Below are 24,212 nucleotides of genomic sequence, written 5' to 3' on the forward strand. Positions count from 1 at the left end.
GTGAAAATACAAAACTGGGGGCTAAAAAATCATTTTTGTGAAAAAAAAATAATTTTTATTTTCACGGCTCTGCGTTATAAACTGTAGTGAAACACTTGGGGGTTCAAAGTTCTCACAACACATCTAGATAAGTTCCTTGGGAGGTCTAGTTTCCAATTTGGGGTCACTTGTTGGGGGTTTCTACTGTTTGGGTACATCAGGGGCTCTGCAAATGCAACGTGACGCCTGCAGACCAATCCATTTAAGTCTGCATTCCAAATGGTGCTCCTTCCCTTCCGAGCTCTGTCATGCGCCCAAACAGTGGTTCCCCCTCACATATGGGGTATCAGAGTACTCAGGACAAATTGGACAACAACTTTTGGGGTCCAATTTATTATGTTACCCTTGGGAAAATACAAAGCTGGGGGCTAAAATATCATTTCTGTGAAAAAAAAAAGAGGAATTTTTATTTTCACGGCTCTGCGTTATAAACTGTAGTGAAACACTTGGGGGTTCAAAGCTCTCAAAACACATCTAGATAAGTTCCTTAGGGGGTCTACTTTCCAAAATGGTGTCACTTGTTGGGGTTTTTAATGTTTAGGCACATCAGGGTCTCTCCAAACGCAACATGGCGTCCCATCTCAATTCCAGTCAATTTTGCATTGAAAAGTCAAATGGCGCTCCTTCCCTTCCGAGCTCTGCCCTGCGCCCAAACAATGGTTTACACCCACATATGGGGTATCGTCGTACTCAGGACAAATTGCACAACAACTTTTGTGGTCTAATTTCTTCTCTTTTCCTTGGGAAAATAAAAAAAATGGGGGCGAAAAGATCATTTTTGTGAAAAAATATGATTTTTTATTTTTACGGCTCTGCATTATAAACTTCTGTGAAGCACTTGTTGGGTCAAAGTGCTCACCACACATCTAGATAAGTTCCTTTTGGGGTCTACTTTCCAAAATGGTGTCAATTGTGGGGTGTTTCAATGTTTAGGCACATCAGGGGCTCTCCAAATGCAACATGGCGTCCCATGTCAATTCCAGTCAATTTTGCATTGAAAAGTCAAATGGCGCTCCTTTCCTTCCGAGCTCTGCCATGCGCCCAAACAGTGGTGTACCCCCACATATGGGGTATGAGCGTACTCAGGACAAATTGTACAACAACTTTTGGGGTCCATTTTCTCCTATTACCCATGGTAAAATAAAACAAATTGGAGCTGAAATAAATTTTGTGTGAAAAAAAGTTAAATGTTCATTTTTATTTAAACATTCCAAAAATTCCTGTGAAACACCTGAAGGGTTAATACATTTCTTGAATGTGGTTTTGAGCACCTTGAGGGGTGCAGTTTTTAGAATGGTGTCACACTTGGGTATTTTCTGTCATATAGACCCCTCAAAATGACTTCAAATGAGATGTGGTCCCTAAAAAAAAATGGTGCTGTAAAAATGAGAAATTTCTGGTCAACTTTTAACCCTTATAACTCCCTAACAAAAAAAAATTTGGTTCCAAAATTGTGCTGATGTAAAGTAGACATGTGGGAAATGTTACTTATTAAGTATTTTGCGTGACATATGTCTGTGATTTAAGGGCATAAAAATTCAAAGTTGGAAAATTGCGAAATTTTCAAAATTTTCGCCAAATATCCATTTTTTTCACAAATAATCGCAAGTTATATCAAAGAAATTTTACCACTATCATGAAGTACAATATGTCACGAGAAAACAAGGTCAGAATCGCCAAGATCCGTTGAAGCGTTCCAGAGTTATAACCTCATAAAGGGACAGTGGTCAGAATTGTAAAAATTGGCCTGGTCATTAACGTGCAAACCACCCTTGGGGGTGAAGGGGTTAAGGACCTGCATGGGATATTACTAACCTCAACACCAAATATTATACCTCCAAATTATGGCCTACAGAAGAGGACTTGGAAGGATCCACTTACTCTACCCTGGTTGTTGATAAGATGTGCGGCACTCCTGGATTCTCTACTGATATTGGAGCAGCTTGAAAAGGCCCTTTACTTTATGGCAAATGAAAAATCACTAGCGCAGATAGGTTGCCAGCTGATCTGAGATGATTAAGTTTAACAGAGAGACATTAATAATAGTGATGAGCGAGCGTGTTTGGTTAAGGTGTTAGCCGAGCATGCTTGTTTGCTAACAAAGTGTCTTCAGCATGCTCGAATACTATGTTTGAGTCACTGTGGCTGCATGTCTCATGGCTGTTAGACATCTGCAACATATGCAGGGTTTGCCTATTTGTTACGCAATCCCTGCATACGTTGCAGCTGTTGAACTGCTGCGAGACATGCAGCCATGGCGACTCAAACATACGATCACTAATTACTACCTCAATTTCAGGAAGTATTTAATACTGCACTGTGGAAGGGTACATTACCCCAATCAGTGATGGAAAGTTGTGATTCCCTAAACCAAATAAAACCCCTCAACATTTAGATTCTTACAGGACTATTTCATTGTTGCCAGTAAACATTAAAATACTATCAAAATTACTGACAATAAGCTCTTCGTGGTGATCACACCTGTGGTGCATTCAGATCAGATTAATGCCTGATGTGTCTATGGCAGTTATTATACAGGCTTTTGTTAGTATAGAATGGCCATATCCATGGTCTACTTTGGCTAGAATGGGCTTTGGCTCAGACTATAGATCATGGGTCAAACTATTATAAATTTCTGTCAAAGCTGAGATCAAGGCAATCCATCTAGATCAGAGGTCCCCAATGTTTCTGACCTTGAGAGCCACATTCAGCTCTGACAGAGGGTCGCGAGCCACATCCAGCCTTGAGAGAGGGTTGCGAGCCACATTCAACTCCCGCCCCCTCACAATAGTGGCAACCAAAGCCCCAATTACAGTCATAATGGTAACTAAAGCTTTTCCACAAAAATCACCCCAAAGCAGTATACAAAGATCCAGGGGATCCCACAATATCCCCCATTCAGTGTTCTCCTATAAAGCACTCCCAAGACACTGTCACATCGAGCTTCAAACACCTCCTCTGACGGGTAGTGTCATCTTGTCTTCAGCGTAGCATACTTAAATTATCTCAAAACCCCTAATACCAGCATATGTGCATCAGATCTGCTCTTCTGTGCAGGGCTGCTCACAAAATTCACCATTTTCAGATGTGCTCTTCATAGTTACATATAGTTACATAGTTATTAAGGTTGAAGGAAGACTTTAAGTCCATATAGCTTAACCCATAGCCTAACCTAACATGCCCTAACATGTTGATCCAGAGCAGAGAAAGGCCAAAAAAAAACCATGTGGCAAAGAGTAAGCTCCACATTGGGGAAAAAAAATCCTTCCCGGCTCCACATACGGCAATCAGACTAATTCCTTGGATCAACACCCTATCAAGGAATCAAGTGTATAAAACATATAACATTATACTTTTCCAGAAAGGTATCCAGTCCCCTCTTAAATTTAAGTAACGTATCACTCATTACAACATCATACGTCAGAGAGTTCCATAGTCTCACTGCTCTTACTGTAAAGAATCCGCGTCTGTTATTATGCTTAAACTCTCTTTCCTCCAGACGTAGAGGATGCCCCCTTGTCCCTGTCTCAGGTCTATGATTAAAAAGATCATCAGAAAGGTCTTTGTACTGTCCCCTCATATATTTTTACATTAAAATAAGATCACCCTTTAGTCTTCCTTTTTCCAAACTAAATAGCCCCAAGTGTAATAACCTATCTTGGTATTGCAGACCCCCAGTCCTCTAATAACCTTGGTCGCTCTTCTCTGCACCCGCTCCAGTTCAGCTATGTCTTTCTTATACACTGGAGACCAGAACTGTGCACAGTATTCGAAGTGTGGTCGCACTAGTGACTTGTATAGAGGTAAAATTATGTTGTCCTCATGAGCATCTATGCCTCTTTTAATGCATCCCATTATTTTATTTGCCTTTGTAGCAGCTGCCTGACATTGGCCACTGAATATGAGTTTGTCATCCACCCATACACCCAGGTCTTTTTCATTGACGGTTTTGCCCAGAGTTTTAGAATTAAGCACACAGTTATACATCTTATTACTTCTACCCAAGTGCATGACTTTACATTTATCCCCATTAAAGCTCATTTGCCATTTATCAGCCCAAGCTTCTAGTTTACATAAATCATCCTGTAATATAAAATTGTCCTCCCCTGTACTGATTACCCTGCAGAGTTTAGTGTCATCTGCAAATATTGAAATTCTACTCTGAATGCCCCCTACAAGGTCATTAATAAATATGTTAAAAAGAAGAGGGCCCAATACTGACCCCTGTGGTACCCCACTGCTAACCGCGACCCAGTCTGAGTGTGCTCCATTAATAATCACCCTTTGTTTCCTATTCCTGAGCCAGCTCTCAACCCACTTACACATATTTTCCCCTATCCCCATTATTCTCATTTTATGTATCAACCTTTTGTGTGGCACCGTATCAAAAGCTTTTGAAAAGTCCATATACACTACATCTACTGAGTTCCCTTGGTCCAGTCCAGAACTTACCTCTTCATAGAAGCTGATCAAATTAGTCTGACATGAACGGTCCCTAGTAAACCCGTGCTGATACTGGGTCATGAGGTTATTCCTCTTCAGATACTCCAGTATAGCATCCCTTAGAATGCCCTCCAGGATTTTACCCACTGTAGAGGTTAAGCTTACTGGCTTATAATTACCGAGTTCAGTTTTTGTCCCCTTTTTGAATATTGGCACCACATTTGCTATACGCCAGTCCTGTGGTGCAGACCTTGTTATTATGGACTCTTTAAAGATTAAAAATAATGGTCTATCAATGACTGTACTTAGTTCCTGCAGTACTCGGGGGTGTATCCCATCCGGGCCCGGAGATTTGTCAATTTTTGTGATTTTTAGACTCCGCCGTACTCCCTGCTGGGTTAAGCAGGTTAATGGGGAATTTTTGTTATCACTGATCATATTGTCTGCCATGGGATTTTCTTTTGTAAATACTGATGAAAAAAAGTCATTTAGCATATTGGCTTTTTCCTCATCCTCATCCTCCATTTCACCCAGACTATTTTTAAGGGGGCCAACGCTATCATTTTTTAGTTTCTTACTATTTACGGTATGTAGTTAAAGAATATTTTGGGATTATTTTTACTCTTTCTGGCAATGAGTCTCTGTCTCAATTTTTGCTGCCTTGATTTGCTTTTTACAGAATTTATTTAATTTTCTGTACTTATTTAATGCCTCCTCACTACCTACTTCCTTTAATTCTCTAAATGCTTTCTTTTTGTCACTTATTGCGCCCCTTACAGCTCTATTTAGCCATATTAGTTTCCTCCTATTTCTAGTATGTTTATTCCCATACGGTATATACTGTGCACAGGTCCTATCCAGGATGCTAATAAACTGCTCCCATTTTCTTTGTGTATTTTTATGTCTCAGGATATCGTCCCAGTTAATTGCACCAAGATCATCTCTCATCCGTTGGAAATTTGCCCTCCTGAAGTTTAGTGTCCGTGTAACCCCTCTACTACACATCTTATTAAAGGATACATGAAAACTTATTATTTTGTGATCACTATTCCCCAAGTGACCCCCAACCCTTATATTTGATATGCGGTCTGGCCTGTTGGTTAATATTAGGTCTAGCAGTGCCCCCCTTCTTGTTGGGTCCTGAACCAGTTGTGAAAGGTAATTGTCTCTCATAGTTGTCAAAAACCGATTACCTTTGCTGGAACTGTAGGTTTCTGTTCCTCAATCTATTTCAGGGTAGTTGAAGTCCCCCATAATAATGACTTCTCCTTGAGTCGCAGCTTCATCTATTTGCTTTACGAGGATATTCTCCATTGATTCCATTATTTTTGGAGATTTATAACAAACCCCTATCAGTAATTTATTATTTTTCCCCCTCCCCTTATCTCCACCCACAGGGACTCTACATTTTCATTAAATTCACCTATATTGTCACGCCGGATGTTTTTTTTGTTGCTAGAACTTGTTTGCTAGAACTGGAACTAATGTACCAAGCTGACAGACAGCCGTGAGCAACAATTCATGGGACCGCAAGCCATATGTGGCTCCCGAGCTACAAGTTGGGGACCCCTGATCTAGATAGAGGGACAAGGCAGGGATGCCCCTTACCGCTCCTATTCTTTTCGCTAACAATAGAGCAACTTGCAGTTGTCATGCAAGTCCCAAATACAGTAATTTTCATCTACATGAAAGCAATGCATTATATGCAGAGCACACCTTGTTACTCTTAGGACATTTTTATTAATACTTTAATAAAAGCCACGTGTATTATGAATTTCTTTGGTATTCTTTCTGACTTTACCATCAACTGGGGAAAATGATTTCTAGCATCATGGCCTGCTGGTATATGCACCAATTTTGATCATTCTCAGTTTTTCCTTATTGTATATTGTAAAACTGAATTATCAATACTTTGTCTCTCAAGCAAGTGTTTTTCTCTGTTTCAGATGTCAGATCACACGCAAGTCATGCAAGGCATAAAGATCTTTAGTGGGGTACACTATCCAGTTCTGACTCCAAATATTCAAGGGTTTCAATCTGCAGTAAGTGTTATAGTCTGTTATTAATCTCAACTTCTGTGCTCTTTCTTTCTTAGCAATGTAGAGTAACATTCCATAGTTCTAAAAAAATAAATGTTCAGGAAATTCATTAAGTGTCATAAATATTGCCTTTTGTATTGAAGAAAGCTTAGTTGACCTATTAAAACAGAATTGTACAGAAACCTGGACAAATATAAATGCTTTAAGATACAAACTATAGGTTTTTGCCTGTTAAAAAGTTTTAGTATAGAAATAGGCTGCATACTGCTATGATATACTGTACATACAGTAGGCAGATGAAATTAGAAGTTTACATACACTATATAAAAAGACACATATGCATGTTTTTCTCAATATCTGACATAAAATCAGAATAAATCTTTTAGGTCAATTAGGATTACCATAATTATTAATATTTGCCAAATGCCAGAATAATGAGAGAGAGAGAGAGAGAGAGAGAGAATGTTTTAAGGTATTTTTATTACTTACTGCAACGTCAAAAGTCTACACACATTTCATTAGTATTTAGTACCATTGTCCTTAAACTGAATGACTTGGGTCAAACGTTTGGGATATCGGAATTTGGACCCATTCCTCCTGACAAAACTGGTGTAACTGATCCAGGTTTGTAGGTCACATTACTCGCACCTGCCTTTTCAGCTTTGCCCATAATTCCATAGGATTGAGATCAGGGCTTTGTGATGGCCACTCCAAAATATTGCAGTTCTGGAATATGACAGCACTAGAGAATAATGGTTTCCTGGTCACTTCATATTTGATTTTCTCAAATCTTTAACAGTTAATGTGCATCTTTTTTTTCTCAACATTTTTGTAACCCTTCCGATTATTTACAACAAAACTTTTGAAGGTTTTGCTTGATCACACCCTTCTTCCTTAGCAATTCATGAGTGCTACATCCCTTTGTAAAATTTGTTACAATGTAAAAATGTTTGGAGTCAGTTAAATCTCTACTTTTGCCTGTTTGGCTCAAGGACAATAAGTTGCCTAATAATTCGGCACACCTTGATAAATGGTGTTGATATCCTTAGGCCACATCCTCCCTCATTATGCAAGTACACATCATCTGATATTCTTAAACAAATAGGCATTCAAGTTTATACAGTGTAATGTCTGCCGGCGCCTCAGCATGGTTCTCCTCATCACACCATACGGGAATGCTGGCTTACTCACTGCTCTGGTTGCAGCAATTTCCTCATGAGCTGCCTCCTCCTCCCCTCTGCACGCCACACTGTGTACTGTTGGCGTGCATTCCTTTGCTCTTAAAGGGGCAGCATGGTCACATAGTAAAATGCACCCAGCTAACAGCTGTGAGTCATTTAGTTAAAGTTATCTCTTGCAAGGTGTCTCCCGGGCCAATAGGAGATGGGAGGCATCTTGTATAAAAGGTCAATAGAGAGGTGCCTTAGTGGTGTTGGTGAGTCCAACTGTATGTTGCCAGGTCCCCAATCCTTAGTCTGTTAAAGATATTCCCATTTCCTGTGTTCCCATTAGTCTAGTATAGTTTTCCCGTGTTTCTGTTGTCCCTGGTCCTACTGTGGCTAGCTCCAGATCTGTTCCTGTTATCAACGAGTGTGAACAAGAATTCGACTTCAATATTCAAGTCCTCCATACAGTCCATCAGTCTCCGTTACCTGCTTGTTAGTCACCTCCATCACTTCTCCCTGTGCCAGCGAACCTGCCTAGGACTAGTATCTGGCGGCTACCTGCAGCGCTGTCTGTCTCCCCCATCAGCAGCTCCAGTGAAGACCTGCTGGACGCTTAGCTGCGCCTCTGCGCCTAGGCAAGTCTGGCCCTGTGGAACAGTGGATCCACATGCGTCACCTGCAGGCATGACATACAGCTTGGAGTTGAAAAATATACAAAAAAATGATGATATGATCAAAATACTTACTTGCCTAATAATTAATTTTGTATGCAGTGTGTAATTTAGAAACAGTTCTTGCACATAATAAATGAATTGGAGATTATGCTTGCCTCAGCCCAAATACACATTTTGCATGTCCAATTACTCAGTGGGTCCAACATAGTCATCATGTACAGTATAAATACATTCTGCCTACTCCTTCACAATATTTATTCCTGTGGGGCTGCAAATAATGGATGCCACCATGCAGTCCTGCCTAAATAGTCCAAATACAGAATCATCTTACCGTTCTCCCGCTTTTAAGGCATAATCGTTCACAATTGTCTCATTTCTAGTCTGATCATTATCCCGAGAATAAAGGTAGTCATATTGGAGCATAATGTGTTTTCCCAAAACCAAATCAATGTCTGGGTGGCTCTATGCCACTTAAAGGAAAACTTTGATGGAAATTTACTAAGCTTAGTTCCCCTTGGATTCTACCTAAGGTGTGGTGCATGATTGAGTAGATGACAAACCACCAAGTAAAGATGTCATGGCCCGATACTGAGTAGCATTTTTGCCAGGAGTGTTCCTATAATTACATTAAAGAAGAACTGTAATGTCTCAACACTTCTCATCACAGAGAAACACCGATTTCCTGTGGAAATAAAGAGATCTGACAGCTTTGTATTCACAGACACTCAACAGTTCATGTAGCCTCCAAACATGCCTGTATATATTCCAGATTCCCCTTTCCTCTCTATTGCTTTTCATCATCTGTAACTGAGACATTGAAGCATCTTGAGATGTTTCAAGTTTGAAGTGTGGCGATTGCCCAATAACATCGACATAGAAGTAGTTTTTTTTTTTTTTTGTGGCACGGGTACTTACCCATGTATTATGTGAAACTTATGTAAATGTACATTGATCAATGATACATGGGACAACAGTAATGACATCAGTTTTCACCAGTTGTGACCACTAATAAGGACATATCGTGTATGATATTTTTCATACATCCCCAGGAAACAGCTCACACATTAGCGGTATTGGAAACAACACAAGCATGAAACATTGTTTAATCTGTTTTCAGTAAGTGTGGGCTTTTCTAATAAACCATTGTACATTCGAACAGAACTGTTGAAATTTATCTCCATAACTCCGTCTGGGTTTATTTTTATGCATGAAGAACTGAAACTCCTTTGATGCATGACTCCTCTACACTGTCTAATATCTTAGACACGTTTGCAATTGTAATGTTTTAAAACAATGGCACGGATTTGTATCATTAAGTCACAGATGTTGTGCACATGTGTTTTACATTGCACTGTACATAGCACAGTTTTGTTGATAGCCGTCCAAGTTTTTTAAACACTGAAAGGAATAGAGCGATTGTCTGCACAGATTCACGTAAGTACATTACATTCTATTTGACTTTCTTTGATTCTGTATGTTTGTTATTAGGCTTAAATACATAGCAGAAGAATCCTCCCCTTAAAATGTAGTTGCGTGTTGAACACTTCTTCCTCCATAGGTTGATCATACTTTTATGGGTACATTTAACTTTGTCATCTATTTCACACCTATTTCATTTCTATAATAAATTAAGAAATTAGTAATTCCCATTTAATTTTTTCCCTATAGAGACATTATATTTCATATTTCAGATGAGCAATATATTGTTCCGCGTAAATAAATTTAGACAAATTAGTTTTTAAGTGGTCAGAATTTTACACTTTACCATTTATATAAAGGAGCCTTCTCATGAACTTTTTTCACTAAGTCTGTGTATGTTTGGGTAGTGTGCATGTGTTAATATACCCACCTACCACCATTGTCTATGGTATCTAACGCCGATCCAGTCTTCTACTCAGTGACATCCCCACTTTTCAGACTCTGCAGGTCGCTCTGCGCTCTCAGTGCCCCAGAAGTGGATTTTACAATGTAAGCCTATGAAGTGTCAGAACGAAAATCCATAGACTTGCACTGTAAAAGAGACTTCGGCTCACTCATAGAGCATAGAGTGTCCCGGAGAGTATGCAGATAGATGACATTACCGAGAAGAAGAAAAGAACGGTGCTGGATACTAGAAAAAGTGGCATTAGGTGAGTATATTAACACACTGACACTACACTACATAACACACTGACACTACATTACACACTGACACTGCACTACGTAACACACTGACACTACACAACACACTGACACTACACAACACACTGACACTGCATTACGTAACACGCTGACACTACACTACATAACATACTAATACTACACTAGGTAACACACTGACTCTACACTAATAATAATAATAATAATAATAATCTTTATTAAGGCTACTTTCACACTAGCGCCGGGCACTGTACATCGCAATGCGTCGTTGTGGAGAAAAACACATTCTGCAAAGTTGCCCGCAGGATGCATTTTTTCTCCATAGACTCTTATTAGCGACACATTGCAATACAGTGCCACACGTGCGACGGTTGCGTCGTGTTTTGGCAGACCGCCGCCACAAAAAAAGTTACATGTAACTTTTTTTGTGCGTCGAGTCTGCCATTTTTGACCGCGCATGCACGGCCGAAACTCTGCCCCCTCCTCCCCGGACCTTGCAATGGGGCAGTGGAAGCGTCGTAAGACTGCTTATGCTGCCTGTTATGATTTTCCCAATGGCAGGGAAATCAAAATAACAACGGACTAGCTCTCGGGTGATGGGAACTAAAGTGACCGTGACCTGAACCTGACACGACACTGGAAGTAGCCGGGGAGTGTTTCCTACGATGCCCTAGACACCACGCGCCAGCCGGAGATCTAACTACCCCTATCAGAGGAATATACAGGCCTGCCTTACCTCCAGAGATGAACCCCAAAAGGAGATAGCAGCCCCCCACAGATATTGACGGTGAGTCAAGAGGAAAAGACATACGTAGGATGAACAGCAGATTTAGCACAGTGAGGTCCGCTTACTAGATAGCAGAAGTACAGGAAAGAGTCACTTCACGGTCAACTTCAAAACACTACTCAAAAACACCATCCTGAAATTACTTTAAAACTCCAGTGACAACTCATGCCACTGGAGTGGCAATTCCAGTCCACGAGAGCTTCCAGCTACAGAGAGTCACATTGCAAATAGCTGGACAAAAATAGAATAAACTAGAAACAAAATTCAACTTAGCTGAACAGGATCTTGAGGCAGGAGAATGCAACAGAATGCTACTGATACATTGTTGGCCGGCATCAGACCAGCAGCCAAGCAGCCTTAAATAGGAAACTCCCCTAATGGGTGTCAACAGGTGATCAAGGATAGAAGAAGGCAAATAAGTGGCACTACCATAAAACACCACCGGGGGAGCCCACAAACAGAATTCACAACAGCTGCCCATGTCGGGCATTTTTTTCACAGTATGCATCAGTACGTCGGGCCGACGCAGCGCGACGGCCCCGTACCGACGCTAGTGTGAAAGCAGCCTTATATAGCGCCAACATATTCCACAGCACTGTGCAGTTAAATGGTTTCAAACACAACAGTCATAAATAACAGCGTTAACAATAATACAGTATAATGATTAAAGCAAAATAAAAGAACCCTGCTCGTGAGAGCTTACAACCTACAATGAGGTGGGGGAGATACAAAGTACAGTTTTGTATTTACAATGATGTATTTACAGTGAAGGTACAGCCATCTTCAGGGGGTGGGGGATAGATGGAAGTAGTGAATGGGCCACACACACACAAACAAACTGACTGATTAGTGAACGCTCTGAACAAATGTGTGAACTATGCAAATTGTGGATGGTTCTAATATCTTGGGGTAGAGCATTCCAGAGGATTGGCGCAGCACGGGAGAAGTCTTGGAGTCGGGAGTGGGAGGTACGGATTAGTGCAGAGGTTAGTCAAAAGTCGTTTACAGAGCGCAGCGATCGGCTAAGCCGATAGACAGAAATGAGGGAGGAAATGTAAGGGGATGCCGCACTGTGGAAAGCTTTGTTGGTGATAACAAGTACTTTGACTTCGATCCTAAAATTAATGAGCAGCCAGTGTAACAACTGGCAAAGAGCGGACACGTCTGAATACCAATTAGCCAGGTGGATGACCCTGGCTTCTGCATTAAGGATGGGCTGGAGAGGGGAAAGTCGAGCAAGGGGGAGGCCAATTAATAGAGTGTTACAGTAGACCAGGCAGGAGTGAATCAGGGTGACTGTGAGGGTTTTTGTTGTTTCCATGGTGAGAAAAGGGCAGATTCTAGACATGTTCTTTAGGTGTAAGCGGCAAGAGCAGGAAAGAGCTAGTATATGGGAGGTGAAGGAGAAACTGGTGTCAAACATAGGCTATAATGTAATGCTATAATACACTACAGAATTAACAGAACAAGATTGTTATGTATAATTAACACCAGATTTTTAACGATGGCCATATAATACATGTTATATTTATTATTTCACTAAAACTATGATAGAAAGTTTCTCAAAGAGCAAAAACACAAGTCCACTTAACAATGACCTTAACCCCTTTCTGATATTAGACGTCCTATCCCGTCGAGGTGGGGTGGGCCCGTATAGTACGTCATATGCGATCGGCCGCGCTCACGGGGGGAGTGCGGCCGATCGCAGCTGACATCATGGACCGCCCTTGGCACATTAACCCCCGGAACACTGTGGTCAAACATGATCGCAGTGTTGCGGCGGTATAGGGAAGCACCGCGCAGGGAAGGGGCTCCCTGCGTTCTTTCCTGAGACCCCCGGAGCAACGCGATGTGATCGCATTGCTCCGAGGGTCTCTTACCTCCTCCTCCCTTCAGCAGGCCCAGATCCAAAATGGCTGCGGGGCTGCATCCGGGTCCTGCAGGGAGGTGGCTTCACAGCGCTTGCTCAGAGCAGGAGCCGGGAAGCCTCCAGGAGTGCACGTCAGATCGCTGATCTGACACAGTGCACAGCAAAGTGTCAGATCAGCGATCTTACACTATAACATGATGCCCCCCTGGGGCAATGTTACAGTGTAAAAAAAATATATTCACATGTGTAAAAAAAAAAAAAAAAATTCAAAAAAAATATATATAATGTTCCTATAAATACATTTCTTTATCTAAATAAAAAAACAATAAAAATACACATATTTAGTATCGCCGCATCCGTAACGACCCGACCTATAAAACTGTCCCACTAGTTAACCCCTTCATTGAACACCGTAAAAAAAAAACGAGGCAAAAAACAACGCTTTATTATCATACCGCCAAACAAAAAGTGGAATAACACGCGATCAAAAAGATGGATATAAATAACCATGGTACCGCTGAAAATGTCATCTTGTCCCGCAAAAACGAGCCACCATACAGTGTCATCAAAGAAAAAATAAAAAAGTTATAGTCCTCAGAATAAAGTGATGCAAAAATAATTATTTTTTCTATAAAATAGTTTTTATCGTATAAAAGCACCAAAACATAAAGATATAAATGAGGTATCGCTGCATAAAACACCACCGGGGAGCCCACAAACAGAATTCACAACAGTACCCCCCCCTTAAGGAGGGGGCACCGAACCCTCACCAGAACCACCAGGGCGATCTGGATGAGCACTATAAAATGCACGAACCAAATCAGGAGCATGAACATCAGATGCTGTCACCCAAGAATTATCCTCCTGACCATAGCCTTTCCACTTAACCAGATACTGAAGTTTCCGTCTGGAAACACGGGAGTCCAAGATCTTTTCCACCACATACTCCAACTCACCCTCAACCAGCACAGGAGCAGGAGGATCAGCAGACGGAACAACCGGCACCTCATACCTCCGCAACAATGACCGATGAAAAACATTATGAATAGTAAAAGATGCTGGGAGGTCCAAACGAAAGGACACAGGATTGAGAACCTCCAGAATCCTATAAGGGCCGATAAACCGAGGCTTAAACTTAGGAGACGAGACCTTCATAGGAACAAATCGAGAAGACAACCAAACCAGGTCCCCAACACAAAGACGAGGACCGACACGCCGATGACGATTAGTGAACTGTTGAGTCTTCTCCTGGGACAACTTCAGATTGTCCACAACCTGTCCCCAAATCTGATGCATTCTATCAACCACAGCATCTACTCCAGGACAATCCGAAGACTCCAATTGACCGGACGAAAAGCGAGGGTGAAACCCTGAATTACAAAAAAATGGAGAAACCAAAGTGGCAGAACTGGCCCGATTGTTAAGGGCAAACTCTGCCAATGGCAAAAAATCAAGCCAATCGTCCTGATCAGCGGACACAAAACACCTCAAGTAAGTCTCCAAGGTCTGATTAGTACGCTCAGTCTGGCCATTAGTCTGAGGATGGAATGCAGACGAAAAAGACAAGTCGATGCCCATCCTGGCACAGAACGCCCGCCAAAATCTAGACACAAACTGAGTACCCCTGTCAGACACTATATTCTCAGGAATACCATGCAAACGCACAACATTCTGAAAAAATAGAGGGACCAGCTCAGAGGAGGAGGGCAATTTGGGCAAAGGTACCAAGTGAACCATCTTGGAAAAACGGTCACACACCACCCAGATGACGGACATCCTACGAGAAACAGGAAGGTCAGAAATAAAGTCCATAGAGATGTGCGTCCAAGGCCTCTTAGGAATAGGCAAGGGCAACAACAACCCGCTGGCCCGGGAACAGCAGGGCTTAGCCCGAGCACAAACATCACAAGACTGCACAAAAATACGTACATCTCGAGACAAGGAAGGCCACCAGAAGGACCTAGACACCAGATCCCTGGTGCCAAAAATTCCAGGATGACCTGCCAACGCGGAAGAGTGAACCTCCGAAATAACTCTACTGGTCCAGTCATCAGGGACAAACAATCTACCAGGCGGACAGCGATCAGGCCTATCCACCTGAAACTCCTGCAAAGAGCGCCGCAGGTCTGGGGAGACAGCTGACAATATCACCCCATCCTTCAGGATGCCAGTAGGTTCGGAATCACCAGGCGAGTCAGGCTCAAAACTCCTAGAGAGGGCATCCGCCCTCACATTCTTAGACCCAGGCAGATATGAAACCACAAAGTTAAATCGAGAGAAAAACAACGACCAGCGCGCCTGTCTAGGATTCAGACGCCTGGCTGACTCAAGATAAATTAGATTTTTGTGGTCAATCAAGACCACCACCTGGTGTCTAGCACCCTCAAGCCAATGACGCCACTCCTCAAATGCCCACTTCATGGCCAAGAGCTCCTGATTTCCAACATCATAATTTCGCTCAGCGGGCGAAAACTTTCGAGAGAAAAACGCACATGGTCTCATCACTGAGCAGTCAGGACCTTTCTGCGACAAAACTGCACCTGCTCCGATCTCGGAAGCATCTACTTCAACCTGGAACGGGAGCGAAACATCAGGCTGGCGCAACACAGGAGCAGAAGAAAAGCGGCGCTTAAGCTCCCGAAAGGCCTCCACAGCCGCAGAGGACCAATTAGCAACATCAGCACCCTTCTTGGTCAAATCAGTCAAAGGTTTAGCAATGGCAGAAAAACCCGCTATGAATCGGCGATAGAAATTAGCAAATCCCAAGAATTTCTGAAGACTCTTTAGAGAAGTAAGTTGTACCCAATCACAAATAACCTGAACCTTAACAGGGTCCATCTCCATAGATGAAGGGGAAAAAATATATCCCAAAAAGGAAATTCTCTGAACCCCAAAAATACACTTTGAGCCCTTCACAAATAGAGAATTAGCTCGTAAAACCTGAAAAACTCTCCTGACCTGTTGAACATGAGATTCCCAGTCCTCCGAAAAAATCAAAATATCATCCAAATACACAATCATAAATTTATCCAGATATTCACGGAAAATATCGTGCATAAAGGACTGAAAAACGGAAGGGGCATTCGCGAGACCGAAAGGCATTACCAAATACTCAAAATGGCCTTCAGGCGTATTAAATGCGGTCTTCCACTCATCCCCCTGCTTAATCCGCACCAAATTATACGCACCACGTAGATCGATCTTAGTGAACCACTTCGCCCCCTTTATGCGAGCAAAAAGATCAGTCAGTAAAGGTAACGGATACTGGTATTTAACTGTAATCTTATTCAGAAGTCGATAGTCGATACAAGGTCTCAATGAACCATCCTTTTTACCCACAAAGAAAAACCCTGCCCCCAGTGGAGACAAAGAGGGGCGAATATGACCCTTTTCCAAAGATTCTCTGATATACTCCCGCATAGCAGTATGTTCAGGTACAGACAAATTAAACAAGCGACCCTTAGGAAATTTACTACCGGGAATCAACTCAATAGCGCAGTCACACTCTCTGTGAGGAGGGAGAGAATCAGTTTTAGGCTCCTGAAAGACATCATAAAAATCTGACAGAAATGCTGGGATCTCAGAGGGAGTAGATGAAGAAATGGGAACCAAAGGTGCATCCCCATGAATCCCCTGACATCCCCAGCTCAGCACAGACATTGATCTCCAGTCCAAGACTGGATTATGAATTTGTAACCATGGTAATCCAAGTACTAATACGTCATGTAGATTATATAACACAAGGAAACGAATAATCTCCTGATGGTCTGGGGACAGATGCATAGTCACTTGTGTCCAATATTGTGGTTTATTGCTAGCCAAAGGTGTAGAATCAATACCCTTTAAGGGAATAGAAACCTCCAGAGGCTCCAAATCAAACCCACAACGCTTGGCAAAGGACCAATCCATGAGACTCAGAGCAGCGCCAGAATCCACATAAGCATCCACAGTAACAGATGATAAAGTACAAATCAATGTCACGGACAAAAGAAATTTAGACTGCAAGGTACCCATAGAAAAAGATTTATCAACCTTTTTATCAACCTTCTTTATGCGTTTAGAGCATGCTGATATAACATGAGCTGGATCTCCACAATAGAAGCACAACCCATTTTTGCGCCTGTAATTCTGTCGTTCGCCTCTAGACAATACACTATCGCATTGCATATGCTCTGGTGCCTTTTCAGAGGTCACCGCCAAATGATGCACAGGTTTTTTCTCAGAAGATACCGCCATATGGTGCACAGGTTTTTGCTCAGAAGATACCGCCATATGGTGCACAGGTTTTTGCTCAAAAGATACCGCCATATGGTGCACAGATTTTTGCTCAGAAGATACCGCCATATGGTGCACAGATTTGCGCTCCCGTAAACGCCGATCAATCTGGATAGCCAATTTCATGGCATCATTCAGACCTGTAGGCACAGGGAACCCCACCATGACATCCTTCACGGCATCAGAGAGACCTTCTCTGAAATTAGCTGCTAGAGCGCACTCATTCCATTTAGTAAGCACCGACCATTTACGAAATTTTTGGCAGTATATCTCAGCTTCATCTTGCCCTTGAGAAAGAGCTATCAAGGCTTTCTCAGCCAAAATCTCTAAATTAGGTTCTTCATAAAGCAACCCCAAAGCCAGAAAAAACGCATCTACATTTAATAACGCAGGATCCCCTGGCGACAATGCAAATGCCCAACTTTGTGGGTCACCCCGCAATAGAGAAATAACAATTTTAACCTGTTGCGCAGGATCACCAGCAGAGTGAGATTTCAGAGACAAAAACAATTTACAATTCTCTCTGAAATTCAAAAAACGGGATCTGTCTCCGGTAAAAAATTCAGGCATAGGGATCTTAGGTTCAGACATTGGAGCACGTATAACAAAATCTTGTAAGTTCTGGACCTTTGTAGCCAGGTTATTCAGACCTGCAACCAAACTCTGTGGATCCATGATTCAAACAGGTGTAACCAAAGCCATTCAGAGATTAAGAGGAGAGGAAAAAAAAAAAGGCTGAAGACTGCAGTTTAAGCAAGGAGTACAAATAAGCACTAAGGTGCACTTTCCAAACACAGAAGGAAAAAAAACCTTTTCATATCCTTTCCTGCTTTAGTGCATAGTTTTAACACATGTGGGCCGGCCAAACTGTTATGATTTTCCCAATGGCAGGGAAATCAAAATAACAACGGACTAGCTCTCGGGTGATGGGAACTAAAGTGACCGTGACCTGAACCTGACACGACACTGGAAGTAGCCGGGGAGTGTTTCCTACGATGCCCTAGACACCACGCGCCAGCCGGAGATCTAACTACCCCTATCAGAGGAATATACAGGCCTGCCTTACCTCCAGAGATGAACCCCAAAAGGAGATAGCAGCCCCCCACAGATATTGACGGTGAGTCAAGAGGAAAAGACATACGTAGGATGAACAGCAGATTTAGCACAGTGAGGTCCGCTTACTAGATAGCAGAAGTACAGGAAAGAGTCACTTCACGGTCAACTTCAAAACACTACTCAAAAACACCATCCTGAAATTACTTTAAAACTCCAGTGACAACTCATGCCACTGGAGTGGCAATTCCAGTCCACGAGAGCTTCCAGCTACAGAGAGTCACATTGCAAATAGCTGGACAAAAATAGAATAAACTAGAAACAAAATTCAACTTAGCTGAACAGGATCTTGAGGCAGGAGAATGCAACAGAATGCTACTGATACATTGTTGGCCGGCATCAGACCAGCAGCCAAGCAGCCTTAAATAGGAAACTCCCCTAATGGGTGTCAACAGGTGATCAAGGATAGAAGAAGGCAAATAAGTGGCACTACCATAAAACACCACCGGGGGAGCCCACAAACAGAATTCACAACAGCTGCCCATGTCGGGCATTTTTTTCACAGTATGCATCAGTACGTCGGGCCGACGCAGCGCGACGGCCCCGTACCGACGCTAGTGTGAAAGCAGCCTTATATAGCGCCAACATATTCCACAGCACTGTGCAGTTAAATGGTTTCAAACACAACAGTCATAAATAACAGCGTTAACAATAATACAGTATAATGATTAAAGCAAAATAAAAGAACCCTGCTCGTGAGAGCTTACAACCTACAATGAGGTGGGGGAGATACAAAGTACAGTTTTGTATTTACAATGATGTATTTACAGTGAAGGTACAGCCATCTTCAGGGGGTGGGGGATAGATGGAAGTAGTGAATGGGCCACACACACACAAACAAACTGACTGATTAGTGAACGCTCTGAACAAATGTGTGAACTATGCAAATTGTGGATGGTTCTAATATCTTGGGGTAGAGCATTCCAGAGGATTGGCGCAGCACGGGAGAAGTCTTGGAGTCGGGAGTGGGAGGTACGGATTAGTGCAGAGGTTAGTCAAAAGTCGTTTACAGAGCGCAGCGATCGGCTAAGCCGATAGACAGAAATGAGGGAGGAAATGTAAGGGGATGCCGCACTGTGGAAAGCTTTGTTGGTGATAACAAGTACTTTGACTTCGATCCTAAAATTAATGAGCAGCCAGTGTAACAACTGGCAAAGAGCGGACACGTCTGAATACCAATTAGCCAGGTGGATGACCCTGGCTTCTGCATTAAGGATGGGCTGGAGAGGGGAAAGTCGAGCAAGGGGGAGGCCAATTAATAGAGTGTTACAGTAGACCAGGCAGGAGTGAATCAGGGTGACTGTGAGGGTTTTTGTTGTTTCCATGGTGAGAAAAGGGCAGATTCTAGACATGTTCTTTAGGTGTAAGCGGCAAGAGCAGGAAAGAGCTAGTATATGGGAGGTGAAGGAGAAACTGGTGTCAAACATAGGCTATAATGTAATGCTATAATACACTACAGAATTAACAGAACAAGATTGTTATGTATAATTAACACCAGATTTTTAACGATGGCCATATAATACATGTTATATTTATTATTTCACTAAAACTATGATAGAAAGTTTCTCAAAGAGCAAAAACACAAGTCCACTTAACAATGACCTTAACCCCTTTCTGATATTAGACGTCCTATCCCGTCGAGGTGGGGTGGGCCCGTATAGTACGTCATATGCGATCGGCCGCGCTCACGGGGGGAGTGCGGCCGATCGCAGCTGACATCACGGACCGCCCTTGGCACATTAACCCCCGGAACACTGTGGTCAAACATGATCGCAGTGTTGCGGCGGTATAGGGAAGCACCGCGCAGGGAAGGGGCTCCCTGCGTTCTTTCCTGAGACCCCCGGAGCAACGCGATGTGATCGCATTGCTCCGAGGGTCTCTTACCTCCTCCTCCCTTCAGCAGGCCCAGATCCAAAATGGCTGCGGGGCTGCATCCGGGTCCTGCAGGGAGGTGGCTTCACAGCGCTTGCTCAGAGCAGGAGCCGGGAAGCCTCCAGGAGTGCACGTCAGATCGCTGATCTGACACAGTGCACAGCAAAGTGTCAGATCAGCGATCTTACACTATAACATGATGCCCCCCTGGGGCAATGTTACAGTGTAAAAAAAATATATTCACATGTGTAAAAAAAAAAAAAAAAATTCAAAAAAATTATATATAATGTTCCTATAAATACATTTCTTTATCTAAATAAAAAAACAATAAAAATACACATATTTAGTATCGCCGCATCCGTAACGACCCGACCTATAAAACTGTCCCACTAGTTAACCCCTTCATTGAACACCGTAAAAAAAAAACGAGGCAAAAAACAACGCTTTATTATCATACCGCCAAACAAAAAGTGGAATAACACGCGATCAAAAAGATGGATATAAATAACCATGGTACCGCTGAAAATGTCATCTTGTCCCGCAAAAACGAGCCACCATACAGTGTCATCAAAGAAAAAATAAAAAAGTTATAGTCCTCAGAATAAAGTGATGCAAAAATAATTATTTTTTCTATAAAATAGTTTTTATCGTATAAAAGCACCAAAACATAAAGATATAAATGAGGTATCGCTGTAATCGTACTGACCCGAAGAATAAAACTGCTTTATCCATTTTACCAAATGCGGAATGGTATAAATGCCTCCCCCAAAAGAAATTCATGAATAGCTGGTTTTTGGTCATTCTGCCTCACAAAAATCAGAATAAAAAGCGATCAAAAAATGTCACATGCCTGAAAATGTTACCAGTAAAAACGTCAACTCGTCCCGCAAAAAACAAGACCTCACATGACACTGTGACCCAAAATATGGAAAAATTATAGCTCTCAAAATGTGGTAAAACTGCTATAAAAGTAAATCAAACCCAGTTCATAACCCCCTTAGTTAGGGAAAAATTAAAAAATTAAAAAGATGTATTTATTTAAATTTTCCCATTAGGGTTAGGGCTAGGGTTAGGGTTAGGGCTAGGGTTAGGGCTAGGGCTAGGGTTAGGGCTAGGGTTAGGGTTAGGGCTATGGTTAGGGTTAGGGTTGGGGCTATGTTTAGGGTTGGGGCTAGGGTTAAGACTACAGTTAGGGTTGGGGCTAAAGTTAGGGTCAGGGTTGGGGCTAAAGTTAGGGTTTGGGTTTGGATTACATTTACGGTTGGGAATAGGGTTGGGATTAGGGTTAGGGGTGTGTCAGGGTTAGGGGTGTTGTTAGGGTTACCATTGGGATTAGGGTTAGGGATGTGTTTGGATTAGGGTTTCAGTTATAATTGGGGGGTTTCCACTGTTTAGGCACATCAGTGGCTCTCCAAACACAACATGGCGTCCCATCTCAATTCCTGTCAATTTTGCATTGAAAAGTCAAACGGTGCATCTTCCCTTCTGAGCTCTCCCATGAGCCCAAACAGTGGTTTACCCCCACATATGGGGTATCAGCGTACTCAGGACAAATTGTACAACAACTTTTTGGGTCCAATTTCTTCTCTTACCCTTGGGAAAATAAAAAATTGGGGCGAAAAGTTCATTTTTGTGAAAAAATATGATTTTTTATTTTTATGGCTCTGCATTATAAACTTCTGTGAATCACTTAATGGGTCAAAGTGCTCATCACACATCTAGTTAAGTTCCTTAGGGGGTCTACTTTCCAAAATGGTGTCAATTGTTGGGGGGTTCAATGTTTAGGCACATCAGAGGCTCTCCAAATGCAACATGGCGTCCCATCTCAATTCCAGTCAATTTTGCATTGAAAAGTCAAATGGCCCTCCTTCAATTCCGAGCTCTGCCATGCACCCAAACAGTGGTTTACCCCCACATATGGGGTATCGGTGTACTCAGAACAAATGGTACAACAACTTTTAGTGTCCATTTTCTCCTGTTACTCTTGGTAAAATAAAGCAAATTGGAGCTGAAATAAATTTTTTATGAAAAAAAGTTAAATGTTCATTTTTATTTAAACATTCCAAAAATTCCTGTGAAACACCTGAAGGGTTAATAAACTTATTTTATGTGGTTTTAAGCATCTTGAGGGGTGCAGTTTTTAGAATGGTGTCACACTTGGTTATTTTCTATCATATAGACCCCTCAAAATGACTTCAAATGAGATGTGGTCCCTAAAAAAAAAAATGGTGTTGTAAAAATGAGAAATTGCTGGTCAACTTTTAACCCTTAACTCCCTAACAAAAAAAAATTTGGTTCCAAAATTGTGCTGATGTAAAGTAGACATGTAGAAATGTTACTTATTAAGTATTTTGTGTGACATATCTCTGTGATTTAATTGCATAAAAATTCAAAGTTGGAAAATTACAAAATTTTCAAAATTTTCGCCAAATTTCTGTTTTTTTCACAAATAAACACAGGTAATATCAAAGAAATTTTACCACTATCATGAAGTACAATATGTCACGAGAAAACATTGTCAGAGTCACCAGAATACGCTGAAGCGTTCCAGAGTTATAACCTCATAAAGGGACAGTGGTCAGAATTGTAAAAATTGGCCTGGTCATTAATGTGCAAACCACCCTTGGGGTAAAGGGGTTAGAAGAATGGATTTCAACCAGTTTAGTGTATTTCACAACTGCACATAATCAATCGAGCCTTCTGTGCACTGTAATAAGTACAGCAGTTCTTTAAAGGGAACCTGTCAACCCAAAATCGAAGATGAGCTAAGCCCACCGGCATCAGGGGTTTATCTACAGCATTCTGTAATGCTGTAGATAAGCCCCCGATGTATCCTGAAAAATTAGAAAAAGAGGTTAGATTATACTCACGTGGGGGGGAGGTCCGATCCGATGGGCATTGCGGTCTGGTCCGGCACCTCCTATCTTCATAGGATGACATCCTCTTCTTGTCTTCACACTGCGGCTCCGGCGCAGGCGTACTTTGTCTGCCCTGTTGAGGGCAGAACAAAGTACTGAAGTGCACAAATGCCGTGCCTCTCTGACCATTCCCGGCACCTGCGCACTGCAGTACTTTGTTCTGCCCTCAACAGGGCAGACAAAGTACACCTGCACCATAGCTGCAGCGTGAATACAAGAAAAGGACGTCATCGTAAGAAGATAGGAGGCCCCGGACCGGACCGCGACGCCTATCAGACCGGACCGCGACGCCTATCAGACCGGACCGCAGCGGGACCACTCTGGGTGAGTATAATCTAACCTCTTTTTCTCATCTTTCAGGATACATCGGTCGCTTATCTAGAGCATTACAGAATGCTGTAGATAAGCCCCTGTTGCTGGTGATTTTGGGGGTGACAGGTTCCCTTTAAGCATATGTAGTTTAACACTTTTTTCAAGTTTTGAAAGCAAACAAAATGTCTATTCACTGACAAAATACAGAGGTGACACCAAAAAATTACAGACCTTTTAAAGGGATCTTTATAACATTGCTTTATTTTTACAAAACACACTAAAGGCATATTTTTTGGTATCATTATTATAATTATTATTATTATTATTTTTAGACTAACCCTAGAATAACTAGAATAACGGTTTCTTTTTTGTACCTTTGTCTTATTTCATCTCTATCTGCCCCCCCGTGCATCCAGCTTCAAATAGCTGAATGGCCTATTTTTATATGGCTAACACTACATTTCCCAGCAGCACCCTGCTTCTCCTCAGTGCTTCAAACCCCTCCCTTTGTCTACTATGTTAGTGGCTAACCCCATCTTTTTGAGTTGATGACTCAGCTTCATCC

The 24,212-nt window shown here is 42.1% G+C and overlaps 1 protein-coding gene across 2 annotated transcripts in view; it reads left to right on the forward strand.

Moving 5' to 3' along the window:
• The window catches only part of HMGCLL1 (3-hydroxy-3-methylglutaryl-CoA lyase like 1), a 125,199-nt gene that overhangs the window by 45,479 nt on the left and 55,508 nt on the right, over positions 1 to 24,212 (forward strand). For both annotated transcript variants that reach the window (XM_077292889.1, XM_077292890.1), the window contains exon 5: positions 6,429 to 6,524. In XM_077292889.1, coding sequence (XP_077149004.1) covers positions 6,429 to 6,524 — 96 coding nt within the window. The remainder of the gene's footprint in view (positions 1 to 6,428; positions 6,525 to 24,212) is intronic.

The sequence above is a fragment of the Ranitomeya variabilis genome, chromosome 2 (genome assembly GCF_051348905.1).
Source record: "Ranitomeya variabilis isolate aRanVar5 chromosome 2, aRanVar5.hap1, whole genome shotgun sequence".
NCBI lineage: Eukaryota > Metazoa > Chordata > Amphibia > Anura > Dendrobatidae > Ranitomeya > Ranitomeya variabilis.